The sequence below is a fragment of the Ischnura elegans genome, chromosome 1, assembly GCF_921293095.1.
Source record: "Ischnura elegans chromosome 1, ioIscEleg1.1, whole genome shotgun sequence".
Classification (NCBI taxonomy): Eukaryota; Metazoa; Arthropoda; class Insecta; order Odonata; family Coenagrionidae; genus Ischnura; species Ischnura elegans.
In genome coordinates this window covers 98168660-98183023 of record NC_060246.1, presented here as the reverse complement: position 1 = coordinate 98183023, position 14364 = coordinate 98168660, and the positions used below count along the sequence as shown (strand labels likewise).

Genomic DNA, 14364 nt, shown 5'->3' with positions numbered 1-14364 from the left:
CGCTGACTCATTTAGAAAACTAAGGGTAACACTTTGTATGAATAACTCGGGGTGTATAGATTGGACAAAAACAATTCCATCACATTATTGAAAAATATATGAATACTTTCAATTAAAAGACAATGCCCTGGTTAAAAAGGTAAAACTAAGTTTAAGATTACATTTTGAGGACTTAGAACTGATGACTTATAAAGGAAATTTGTAGATAAAACTATTAAAGAAAAATTGATCAAACTTGAGCCGCTGCTACTATTTCGTACGATTTAATTAAGTAAAAATGCAAGGAACCCAAAGATCAGAAAATAATAGGGAGTTATCACGCCAATTTTCAACTTACTGGCAGAAAATATGTATTCTCACGTTGAGTTCTGGCCAGCTTTTTCTGATTTGAGCCCACTGTGAGCGGGCGAGTCGTTCCCTCGACACCAGCAGACGCTCACGGAGAGGGACACCCTTCACGCTCAGTTTCCCAAAAACCCGGGAGACCCCTGGGGTCCTTTCATCTCTGCCTATGTGTTCCCACCGCCCAGATTCGGGAGCACGCCGGAGTTTCGATCGACGAGGTCGAACCTGGGAATCGTACGCGAGATTAACGCCGGGAGCGTTTAGGGGATTATTGCTTGCAAGCATTAACGTGGGAGCGAACGTGATGCGCTCTTGACTATGAGATCCGACCAAATACTTACTTGATATCGTTCAAGTCCATTATTTCATTATAACTGTCAAATTATCATATAATGAAACTAAATAGTAATGAAATTATGGAACTTATGCATGATACTAAGCGAAAGATTTAGAGGAAAACAGGTAGATATTTTCTGACAAAATATCTAATTTTATTTTCACTTGGAAATCAATCGTACAACAACGTAAAAAATAACTACTAGGGGGTGGATTGAGAACTCGGAACCGCCTTTTTTGGAACACCAAAGCACGAACACACTACGATAATCGTACGCCTCTAAAATCCATTGTACCTTATAGTTTCCACAGAAATTTTTCAAGAGCAGCATTCTTTTAGAACTTGATATTTCTAGCGACAGCGGTGATAGGTGTTGAGGGGGGAGAGAAAATAGAAACCGGCAGCGACCTCATTCGGATCTTACAGCGTCCCTGGCCACTTTTAAATTAGGTCGTACACCTCAAGCTAGACAAAAACTCCACCGGTGTAATGGAAAAGCGGATACCTCCAATACTTGATTTCAATAGTAATTTACACATACAGTTCCCAAAGAAAGATAGCACGGCCGACCCAAAAGGCAAGAAGAGAGATTTCGAAGGTTTCCAACAAAAATTACATCATACTTGAGATAAAGCTGTTTGATAACAAGGGAGTATGAAAACGCGTTACGGCAAAGAGAACGCGTATTTCCGAGAATTCATGTAACAAAAATTTTCAACAAGGCAGCAAAAAAGTAATTATCTCTACTACCAGTGCTACAAAAATCTCACCTCGAGTGATAAGAGATGACAAATTAAGTCCTAAAAATTAAACTTTGTTTAATGAGAATAGTAGGAATTAAGCTATGACACTACGTTGCCAAAATAATGGTAATTAAACGGTTTTAGCTGTTCGTAATTGTTTCTCGACTGAAGAGTTTCTTCAGAGGCCGCCTATTTATCATGATCCATGTCATCATTAAAACACTAACAGTTAAGGAAACTATAGCATTACGACTACTTCTAATGCCGTTATCACCAATACGACAATTTATAAAGTGCTTTAGTAATTTTTTCTAATTATCTACTTCACGGTAATCTAAGTACACCGTACATTTAAGACATGTAACACGTTAATTAAAGAAAACGAGACTTTTCGGGGACAATATAGATTTCTCGTCTCTTTACGGTCCTCGGGGAATACATGCATTCGAATAACCTCCAAATGTTATTTTTGGACAAACGCCCACTTTCTCAACAGGCGTGTCAGATTGATAGTTTCTGATATTTGTTAAATTATCGGTTCGAAAAAGAAATGGCAGGTATAAGAGGGGCGCGTCGGTACACGCCGTCACCGACGAAAAGATTCGCCGGGACGATAATGGCAGCCCTCACAAAGGTTACCAAAATAACGTTTTCCTCATGAAAAGAGATAAGGCCCCGTTCCCATTAAAACGAGCAAAGGTCATCGTCACTGCACGTCCTTTGCAGAGGTAAAAGATTCTCAGAGCAACAAATGATTTATCAGTATTAGCAAATACGTTTTGAATTGCTTCAGCAAAAATAAGCAGTCGCGCACTTGAAATTCCGAGCGTGATACCATAAAAATCAACGGAGCGGAACCTCTCCGACAACGAGAACGCGATAAGATGGGGCCCCGTTACCTCCTCCTCCTCTCGACTAGCCGTTTTATTCCAAGAATCGCGGTTGCCAATGTTTATGCAGATAGTTCCTCCGAGACTTCACACTTCACGAGACCCCCACCAAGGACAAAGTAGAGTATTTTTATAACGAGTATTGGGAGAAAATATTAGGTGGAAGAGTGCAAAAAGCCCTAGGAAGGTCAAGGCATGCGCTTGTATGGGGCAACCAAGACGTAAAACTTGCCCACATAAAAATGAAACTATATATAAGAATATATTTATTCAATAAGAATTTCAAAATAATTGACAACCTCGTACATTATGTAGGATAACTGGGATATTAGGAATAAGAAGCACGAAATTCGAATGACATTTCCTAATTGAAAACTACGTAGCCTTGAAAGAATGATCCTCAAATTCAAACAATCCCCACAATAATTTAGTACCTCAAAGGGAATGTGAAAGGATTAAAGGTAAATCAGGACTCATCGCATGTGACGTACATTGGTGAAGGAGTTAACGATGGGGGTACAAGAGTTCAGTGACGCAGCGAGGGGAGGTTTTGGGGGATAAACCCTCCCCCCCAGAGCTCAGAGAAATTTTAAATTTTAATCCATTTTACTTAATTGGATTGATATTACTAATATAATAGTGTAAGGATTAAGGATTTTGCCATGCGCCTCAGTTATTTTATTCATCCAGGCTAGTAGAAACCTTACTTTCAGCAGAAAGGTTAAGATATTTGTGAGACATGAATGCGGTCACCACATCAAACTAATGATCGCTGTAGTTCATACTTATGACATTCTAAACTTTACATCGGCATTTACTGGATACAAAACATTTACCTCATAACATCAACGCATGCTAAAAACGATTTTGAATTGACCAAGTAAACAATATTTATGGCGATTAAAATATATCCCAAAAACGCCACCACTCGAAATTAGTTAAGTTTCGTAACAACAAAACAGGCGAGTAAACCCAGGGGAATTTTTGAGAAGACATTATTTTAGGAGCATTAAAAATATACTACAAACTACTAATACTAGTCCCACTAAGTAGCCGTAATGCACGGGGCCATCGTTTTGACGACGGGCTCACCTCCGTCACATCACTGCGTGAAGTGAGTACCTCAGACGACAGCTGCTTCAGGGTCTGCGTAAGGTTTCTGCTGGCTTCCGCGAGGGCGCGTGTGTCTAGAGTTGGCTTCGGAGCAGCGGCGGCCGAGGCGGTGGAGGCGGCGGCGGCAGCGGTCGCGGGGGTCCCCGCCGGCGGCGTCGCGGCGGCGGTGGCGGCAGACGACGAAGGGGACGAGGAGAGGGGGCAGGTGACAGAGTGGGTGGGGGCGGACGGAGAGGCGTCGCAGCGGCACGAGGGCGTGGCGGAGGAGGAGGTGGCGGTGGTGGTGGAGGAGGCGACGGCGGTGGAGGAGGTGACGTTGGAGGAGGCAGAGGGGTGGTGGGCGGAGGTCAAACCACGCCCGGCGCAGGTCCCGCCCAGGAGGGGGGCTGCAGACACGGTGGTAGCCGCGGAGGGTGTGGGGGAGACCGGGTGGTGGAGGTGGGAGGACGCCGGCGTGGAGGAGGAGGAGTTGGTGGAGGATGATGGGGAGGAGGTGGGCCGGGTGAAGTTGAGGTTGGGCGGGGGATGTGGCGGGGGATGAGGCGTGGTCCGCGTGGATGATCCGGACCTCGAGTGGTGGTGCGACGACGAGGAGTAGCTCGAGGAGGAGATGAGCCGCGAGGAGGAGGTGGAGGAGGAGGAGGAGGCGGCGGAGGAAGAGGAGCGCCGCGAGGAGGACGCGAGGGTGGCCGAGGAGGATGAAGACGAGGAGGAGGCCGTGGATGGCGTGACGGTGGAGAGCTGGAGCTGGATGAGCATCATGTGGTCGCCCAGGCGCATGGTGAGGTTGAGGGGCGCCTTGCCGGAAAGGAAGTCATTCACCTGGAAAAGAGCACGGAATCTGCATTAGCACGGGTGCAGGGGAACTCCCTAAGGACGAAATGACTGCAGAGGGGCGGAATGAGAAAGGGGCAAGGCACGTGCACATGCTAGTCGATACTCGTAATGCCGCTTCACGGATGTAGCCAATAGGGTGGCCATTCACAATGTTGGAATTTTGGACAAGTTAGCCATTATCACGAAAATTTTATACCGAGTGGACTATAGCGAAAACGAATTACAAATAATTAAAATTAACTCAAAAGACCCGGAAATTACCCGTAAAAGTAATTAAAATACGAATAACGGTCTTGAAAAAATACATAATTTCTATTAAATTTACCTTGCAGACACTTAATTTCAATTTCCTTTGATTATCGGCAAGGCAAATACACCATCATTGGCGTAATGGTACTTCAAAAATATGTGATATAAAAGATTTAACGCATACAGGATTTATGACGCCTGAAACCATTGATTATAAAAGATGACGCTCTATAGGTTGGAGAAGACGTAATGACGGAAGTTCTCTCACGAAAAAATAATTCACACATGCATATAATGTAGAGATATAGGCATCTGATTGATTTCGCGAGTGAACTGGCCCAATTTAGAAATTCCACTTACTTTTCAGTGTAAATAGTAATAACATTCTTATCTTCGTAATTATGACCATTGGTTGACGCGACGCTACTGGGCCAGGTTTATCTCATAATACAAAGCAAAGAGTGGCGAGGAAGAGATGAACGGTACCCCGTTCCACCTCGGTGACCAGTTGCGTCCGATTTCTCTCCTCTTCCCAGCTATAATCCCAACGAGACCTGTGCTCTTTCTCCCTGGCTACCATACAGTCAATGACAATTAAACGACTGAGAATGAACAATTGTGAGTGAATTCCGTAACTTACACAAAAGTAATAGCTCTGCATCAACAAATAACGATTCCTATCAATACAAAATTACCACGAAAGACTAACAAGCATTAACTTTGTCGACGTAAATATGTAACCACAACTGAAATTAGAGCATTCCTCCACCGAGATAACGCGAGAAAAGTGGGTAAATAAGAACGAGTACTGATAACTTGGTGGTCATTCTTAGGCCAAGAGGGTATCTCCAGCAGATTAGCCAAACAAAATATTAAATAAACAAGAAAGAATAGCATGAGGGAATGAATGAAATACATAACGAAAAATAACCTATGAAGGTTTAAATGACCCATTATAATTCACATGTGATGCACCCTGTGATAGACGGCCAAAAGAACGTAATATTATAATAATAATATACTCAGCTGATACAACGTTGAGATGGGCGTAAATTGGCCGCGAGAATATTGCGGATGATAATAACTGAAGCATGCAAGATTCGAAAACAATTTCAGACAGTAGGTAAACTATATATACGATTTTATACGAACAAGTTTTCACAACATCGTATCTTCTTAAAGGAAGAAGGATCTGACCTTTCTAATGCCCTTTTGATTTGATTCACAGTTTGGAATAACATTTACGATACATGCCATAACACTAAATAGCCATGTATACCTATAGCTTGGAGATGGAGTATCTCTCTGTAACCACTATTTCAGCATGTAAAACCCAGTTAAAGAATAATAATAATAGTCAATTAGTGTAACAAAGGAAGGGTGTATACCTTGAAGCAGCTCGCAGCAAGAGTTAAAAGGATTAGAAGCTAGGCAAACACGGAAAATCCTACACAAATCTATGGCTTCCGTGGAAACAAGGATTCAAGTTGACACTCCGTGGGCGGCTGATTCCCTCCCACAAGGCGAGAATTCCTGAATGCTAGACCGCAATTTCATACAGCACCACTCCCAACGCTGAGGGCATCGCACAGACTTTGAAAAATAAAAGAACGTAACAAGCCATCGAAGATATTCCACATTCAACCCATTGCATCACCTTGGTAAACTCGTAAGCTTCATTGGTTACTGATGTAAAACAACATGATTACGATCATCTGCGCCTATAACATTTCTTTCGTTGAGGAAATGATCCAAAGATCATATTTATCAACACCTGCTAGTCAGGCAAGAGCACACTTGAACAAAAGGAGCAAAAGTTAAAGTTTAAATTCACCCAAATATTGAGAGTAAAATGTAATAAACGAGCAAGGTCCATGGTTCGAGATAAACTGATCTACACCTATCCTTTACTAACTAAGGCACAGCAAGTACTTTCGACTACGGCAACCGTAGTTCAAAAATGATAGGCCTACCCTCTAAATGACTACCTAATAACGCTTAACAGAGTTTAACGTCTGTGTTTATTATAGAGTCACTAAAGTAATAAACATTGGATTCTTGTATGCGTTACACAATAACTTTAGTCAGTGAGGAGATTATCGTCACCAATGGAATATTTTTAAGTTTATAGTTAAAAAGGCATGTAGTCATACCTTCAGACCACGGAATATTAAGTACCAAAGGAGCCAGCAATGACCCTTCTGTACGTGATAACGCAGTCTAATGGAGTGATTACTACTAATAAAATGAAACAACAAATAGATTTTTATTACTTGACCTTTAATATATCACCTGTTTCCTGAAATTAAACTTGATACAGAAAAGAAAATTATAGTGACCAATACGGATGTGCGTGTATTGCTTTTTGATTTCGAGTCGAGTATCGAGTGGAGTTGAAAACTACTCGCGAGTATCGAGTAGAGTCGAGTTTGGTCATTTCTGGATCTGGCAATGTGATAATACGTATGCCACAACATATTCTCATTTTCAAATCCTATTGTGCACTTTCTTTTATAAATACCTAGCTTGATGTAAAAAGGAAAATATAATAAGGAATGCTGATAGCAATTGTGTCAGTATAAAGAGATGAATGAAAATTAAAATGCCTTGAAAAGTTCCAAAAGCACTATTGAAATAAATTAACCTCTAGTAATATGTGGTCAATTTAGTTAATATATACGTACCCAAACTGCCAGAAACAGCCCTGAGTAAAAACATTTGCACCATTGTAATAATGCTTCATGACAGCGCTCCCTGTCGGCAGATTTCTAAACTTACTGGCCTCGAGAACTCAGTAACCTAAACTACTCGACTCAACATTCCTAATGCTACTCGAATCACTCGAGTCGAGTACCAACTACTCGACTCTAATTAGTACTTTTCGAGTACTCGCACATCCCTAGTAACTAAAGTTGACAATTCTTTCAATTAATTTTGAACAATTACCAGGGTAAAAACTAATACATGCCAGCCTATGAGCATACTCTGAAGAAGCTGATATGCATTCCTTCGAATGGAAGCCAAAAGCGATTGGAAAACCCATCTTAATTTAGGCAGTCGGTTAAGGCCCCCAAATGCAGTGCGACACTTTCTTCCTATGGCTTTAACCTTAACTGTGAGAAAGGAAGTGAGGGAGATTCTGTTATAAAACGTATCCTGTGGCAATAAAAATTATTTCTCAACTCTATAACTGATTTTCCAAATTCGTAGTTATTGAACTTTCAATGATTGTGTTTCGGCGATTCCCGCCTAATTATGGATCAGTAAAAACTATTTCTTACTTCCCACACTAAGAACCTATATGATTCCAAAGCTATAATTGAGAGAGTAATCAATTAAAGATAAATTGAATTATTTTATCATTGTGTTAAAAAAAACATTGTCAATAAAAATCTTCCTTTGATTACAAAAACATTTACATGGGGAGATGAATATGGAGCTCGACAAAAAACTATATCTCCAGAGGCGAACACTGACGTATTCGGGAAAGCTGCTCCATATGATTCGTTGTACTGTTATATGCATTTAAAATACGAACATAAAGATTTCCTACAACTGATGAGGAGAGCCTAAGCCGGTGCACACCTCCCCGCCGAAAGCAACAAGACTGGGGGGAAACGTGTAAAATGCCTCTTTTGGGAGACGAATATAGATGGACGGGGTTCGGCTAATTCTATTTTCGATTCGGCAGAGGCGTCGGAAAAGAGAGCCAAGCGAGGAAACTTTTAGTGTGGAAACCGCGAGCATCATCCACGCATACTTAGGCCGACGCGTCATTTCTGCAGGATGCCCAGACGAACAAATTGCATGCCGTGAGTTCCCCGCCCTAAACTCGCATTCAAATAGCCCTCAAAAATGGCTCGGAAACAAAAATAGCTGGGGCAGACCAGGGGGAATAAAACCAAACTACGTCGAAAACCAAGAAGCAATTATCGGCATATCAAACCCAGGGAATAAGAGAAAATAATTTATAGGACGCATCACTCCATCTCAATCAGTCATGTCTCACCCTTTTTCGCGACAAATAAATCGTTTCAAACTTATCGTCTTTTAAAATTCAAGTTGTACGGAGTAAACTCTTGTCAACATTTTCCTATACATCAAATACAAAAATATTCCTTATGAAAAACTAAAGAACTACATATTTTAAGATGAAATAAACACAAGCAAATTATCACAAGTGCCTGCTCAATGCAAGATAATATTGTTACGTTTTAAAATATTACCTCATCGAGGAAAAAGACCTCGTGCAAGAGTGTTACTCCCTCTAAAGAATACGTGGTATCTGTATGAAATAATTTTCAAAACAATTCCATTATTTCAGGGAATATAAAATTGCAGCTCATCGCATAAGATAATTCCTTTCTGATATCCAATAATATTAAGTTAATGCATTCATTCATCAAAAGTTATGCGCATGTCAACGGGGAACAAATCAAGTCACTGAGGATATGAAAGTTTAGAAAATGATTACACCTTTAATTATGCAGCTGACAAAACTTATTTATACAACCGATTTCAATTCTTGAATAGGTGGCAGCATATGTATTAAATGAAAATTCTACAGAGGAGACGATCATTTACAATTTTTCGTGTGATCTATCGTGGCGAAGTTTAGCTCGTAGAAAAGAGGTAGAGGGTACTAAGCTCCTGGCATTACCTTAAATATGGAATTACAATTCATGGTTAAATAAAAACACAGTACTATTCCACAACCATATATTTTTGCAGTCTGCAGACTGCAAAAATATATGGTTGTGGAATAGTACTGTGTTTTTATTTAACCATGAATATCTCATCGTTCCACCAAGTAACGCCTAAATCTGTTGATTTTATGGAATTACAAGTAAATTGAGCATTTCTTAGGTGCATAATATATGAAAAATTTTTGGGTAAGGTACTGAATTTTCCTAAGATTTGAAAATTTCACTCACTACGGAAAAAGAGTTCGGAAGGAAAGGATATTTATTAAAATACTTTCTGTATCATCTCCGATGAGTGATATCAAAAGGGAACTAACTTTCGTGTGAACCGGGAATGATGACAGAAGTCAAGGAACCGGGTTGACACACCCACGAATAATGCCCAACAAAAGCGTTTCAAGGTACTGTTTTTCGACACCTCGGATTGTTATGGCTGAATTTACACGCCTTTGGTCAAAATCCTGTAACCTCAAACAAATACACAAAGGAAACATCAAATCTTATCTTCCATAGACTACATCGTCACTGTCTATGGATATTAACATTCAGTGATGCAACCAAATGCCTGCATTGGCTAGGCAAAGGTAGTGTTCACCCCGGACTAATCCGCAGGCGTGTGATTATCACAGATATAACGTTAGGATGCAAATTCTTTCCCTGATGCCACCTTGCCCTTGGGAGTATGTTCGTTAAAGGTTATGCCTGACGGCTTGATTTGATCCCGGGACACCTTCGATAAGCAATCAAGCGCTTTACCCACTAGGTACTACGCTCACCACAAACAATGTAAGGTTACAGACTAAAAACACACGAATTAAATCACCTTACTGTCATCACGTCTATTCCTTAAAATACAATTGAGTGGATATGAAAACACTAATCAAATCTTTATCTGGGCTAATTTGTCGACCCTGAGCCAGCTCTGATATTCTCAAGCCATTACACAAAACATATGCCAGTCCTCAATTTTGCTTTGCCTCCTTGACCATCGATGACTAATTTTGAGCACGGTTAAGAATAAAAAGGCAAATTTGACAACCTACAGACTGTGATAAATAGAAAAGGGGAAAAAAGATTGAGAGGCATCCACCACCACGGGTCATAAGATCAAAATAACCCATGGCTTCGAGAAGGAAAGGCCCGAGAGGGGCTAGAACGTGAGGTGGAAAAAAGGACGGAGGTCTCTCGTTCCCTGCACCAGCAAGCTGAACATTCTACCTGGGGAATGCATTGAAGGGATTCCCCCGTGCCTTCAGCGCCCCTTTATACCTGTCAACTTGCCAGAGGCCTATGGCAACAGCACCTGCTCAATGACTACCTCTCTCCTAAAGCCATACCCCTGCTTCCAAATTGAATAGCTTAAAATGAAGACCGCAACCTTTCAGATTCCGCCACAGGTTAAAGACCAGGGGCTGAAAATTCTTTAGATAAGGATGCCATGCATCAGGCTCCTCCATGATGATAGCCGCGAATGCCAGCATGCTCTATTGGACGAATACTAATGGTAGGGAAAAACGATATAAGGGGAGTACAATCTTTTTAAACGCAACTTAAGGACCTAAAAGGGTCGGTACTCAAAAGACTAACTTTACGCAAGGGAGATTGATTAAATCTTCACTCCATTAAAGTTATAGAAATAGGTTTTCAATTAAAATAACGAAATTTCATACACCAAAGAATTAAGTACGTCCGGAATGAGATAATTTTGGTGCTTCAATATCGCATTTATAGATAAATGCTAACCATTTAAACTCCCGCAAAAACATGACCACAATAAGAAGTTAATCACTCAAAGAATTGCTTACATAGTGACTTAATCAAGAAAACGCTGTAAATTAAGACGGCTATTTGCTAACGAAGGATTTAGCTAATGACGGGAGCAGGACCACTGAGTTTGTATGACAGCGAGGTAAGCAAACGGATTAAAAAACTTTTCTAATAAACGCGGAGCAAAATACCAAATTTCAAAACCAGTAGGACATTAGTAATAAGCGCAGTGATACATATTACACATTTCGAATATTCAGTTAGGTTATTTTCACTGCAGCATCGAATTAAAATCAGTAGTGATTTCCAAAATATTGTACGGAATATCATTAAAAAATTCAATAAAATTTAGGAGGAACATGAAATTTCAAAATAATTCATGGCTGATTCATTTAATTTACTTATATAATTTTCAAACTCCACTCCTCCATGTCATTGATGAGCTAGGAAATGAACGCTTAATTAAGCCTAAAACCAATCTTAGTCACCTCTACGGATGCATAAAGGACGGACAAACCGAATGAAGAGGTTATGGAGCGGGTTTGGACGAAATAGAGCGCAAGACAAATGCAACGTGTTTTTTAGTACATACAAATGCTGAAAACAAGAGAAGAAGCTCGAGTAAGATGATTTGTCAAAGCAGTCTAGAATAAAGTAAGTTCGATAAAGAAGAACAAGGAATGACAAATGACGCAAATGATAAGAGCAAAGACACATTATTCGCTAGAAACTATACTCATTCCTCGATATTTTAATGCCGATTAGCTAGTCGTGTAGCATATGAGAATCAAAACGAACTAGCCCACAAAAAAGGTACTACAACAAAACAACTAGATAAGGAAACTCACGAATCTTATGGTATTAAGTCAATCGATACTGCAAGATATACTTCACTTGAATGGAAAATACATGCATGTAAAATATTGGATATTACCAAGTTTCACACACGTGCTCTGAGATATCTCACAATTAGTCCCACGCTTAAAATCTCAGTATCTTCACAAACTGTGCAATTAAAAAACGTACTTACGGAATTTACAATATTTCTAAACAGCTGTCTGAACGAAGTGGAGGAAACGATGGCGAACAATACCGCTTGAGCGATCTAGGCACTTTCCCACGGAGCAGAATAAGAGAAAACTCAATGCCCACGCACAACCTAATACTCCACCCCATCGTACTCAACGACCAACAATCCAGAATTAAAACCTCGGCGAGGAAAGAACGTGGACCGATTAAAGGCACATATTTCAAAGGAACAATACACCCGATACAACAGTCGACTGAGACTTGAAAACCAGAATGAAAAAAGAGCCATCCATTTCCCCCCCCCCCGAGCACCGAAGCATTTCTCCCGAACAAATCTGGACGAGGGAAAACTGAAACAGGGCGCTAGAAATAACGTTATGGCGTAAGCCGAAGATTGCCACCGAGAGAGGAAACACTAAAAGAGAAAACAGGCATAAAAGGTGGGCACAGGACGAGGAGGAGGAGAGTGTAGACACGGAGAAAGGAAAAAAAAGGACACGGGAGGGGAAAATAGGCTGAGGGCAGGGAGGGCAGGTGGGAGGACTGGGAGAGGCCCAAGGTGTTCGGGATGAATGAGTAGGAAGAGAGGAGAGAACCGTGGAGCGAGACGGAGGAACGTGGGAACGAGTAGATCCAGTGGCGGAGAGGACTGGGCGAAGGAATGGATGGAAGCAGATGAGGGGAGCTAGACAACGGAGGAGGGAGAGGCACTGAGCCTGAAATCGGAGGGGGAGGTAAAGGAGACCCCACGAAGGACACGACGGACGGTGAAATGTTTTCAGGAAAAGACAGAAAGGCGAAAAAGGATCCCGAGTGGGGAACGTGGGGAACGAGGGGAAACCAAAACGAAGAGATTTTCCCGTTTTCAACCACGCTCATCTAGTTTACAGAACAAAGTCGACTGCAAAACTAGTGCTAATGTATACTATTGTATTATACGGGAAGGCAATAACGTTAAACGCCAGCTTAGCTATACCTTACGTCGTTGAGTCTAACCACAGGCCTGTATTTTCATTATTCGCGCTAAAAAATTAATTAAGGTTGCGAAAGACTTCCATAACATTTTTACAATAAAACAGGATTTCCTTGTAAACACTTTTTGTTTTTATACAAATATTTCTCACTGATATATACGCTCTCAAACTCAATTTGCCTTTTTGATCGGTTAGTAGTTGCGTTACAATAGTTAACACGTATGATATCTATTCCCTTCCATCATTGATACAAGAACTTAATTCCGATATTTCTGTTCATATCGCCTATATTCCTGGAGAAGGAGGTCAGTTTTCGCCGCATTATTTGCATCACTGGAAGCGGCAGACAGGCTACCGATCATAATACAGCAATGCTGGAAAAAAAGGCATGAGGAGAAGAAACGAGCCCCCAAGGAGGACATTGAAATGTTTTCGGAAAAAGACGAAAATGGTTCCCGAGCGAGGAGGTAGGGGAAGCCGGGACGAAGAGAGAGGTTACGGCCAGGAGTTAGCGGGAGAGGGACGGTGCGGAGAGGAATAAGGCTAAAGGGGAGAATCCCATAGGAGGGTGAGGGGGGGGGTGGCGGTTGTGCAGACATGGGCGAGCAAGGGGAAAGGCGGTAAGCCCAGCGTGGGCCAGCCGAGAGTGCAAGACGGAGAGTTGGCCGAAGCATGCAAGGAGATGAGAGGAGGCTCGGAGCGCGGCTGCGCTGGCGGGCTGAACGATGCTCGAAATAACGATATCGAAACTCGATGCGAAAAAATTGCAACGGCAGCGACCATAATTATCGGGCACGTCGAGCTATAACGCTCTTATCGGCTGCATTCAAGCCTCAGCCTCTCCCCCCACAATATGGCCCTAGCCATCTTGCCGACTAAAGTTATTGACAACGCCCTCCACGCAGCCCAAAGGGCGATAATTATCGACATTCAATACGTCGGTTACTACACTGCTTCTACACACTTCGGCGTATATGAGGTGAATATTAAAATCGCAAAGCAATAAACAGATGGAAAAACCAATATTTACACCTTACTGCTTTCATAATGGGCAAGTGGACAAAAAGTCTCCTCTAACCGGCCAGGAGGTAGGCATTCACATTGATCGTCAGCGCTTGAATTAGTTTCAGTGGTCAAAAAGATGGACTGAAATTCTGTATTTTACGATTGAGGTCTTACAACGCAATAAAAAAGAAAACTTATACGAAGATGATATTCACTGCTAACATTAGGTAGGGGTCGCTTCCTAGCAACCGTCAGGGTTAAGTTGAATGGCGGCAAGGGAACCATTTCAAAACACTTCAAAAAGAGAGATTAATACCACTCAGTCCTACTCGATTAGAACATAGCAAACGAGGTTCAACAGTTGTAAGTCAC

General features: G+C 41.5%; 1 protein-coding gene across 3 annotated transcripts in view; it reads right to left on the bottom strand.

The window, feature by feature from the left end:
* The window catches only part of LOC124166931 (midnolin), an 87992-nt gene that overhangs the window by 32316 nt on the left and 41312 nt on the right, over positions 1-14364 (bottom strand). For 2 of the 3 annotated variants that reach the window (XM_046544648.1, XM_046544664.1), the window contains one exon: positions 3408-4250. In XM_046544648.1, coding sequence (XP_046400604.1) covers positions 3408-4250 — 843 coding nt within the window. The remainder of the gene's footprint in view (positions 1-3407; positions 4251-14364) is intronic. The other variant, XM_046544655.1, reaches the window with a different exon arrangement.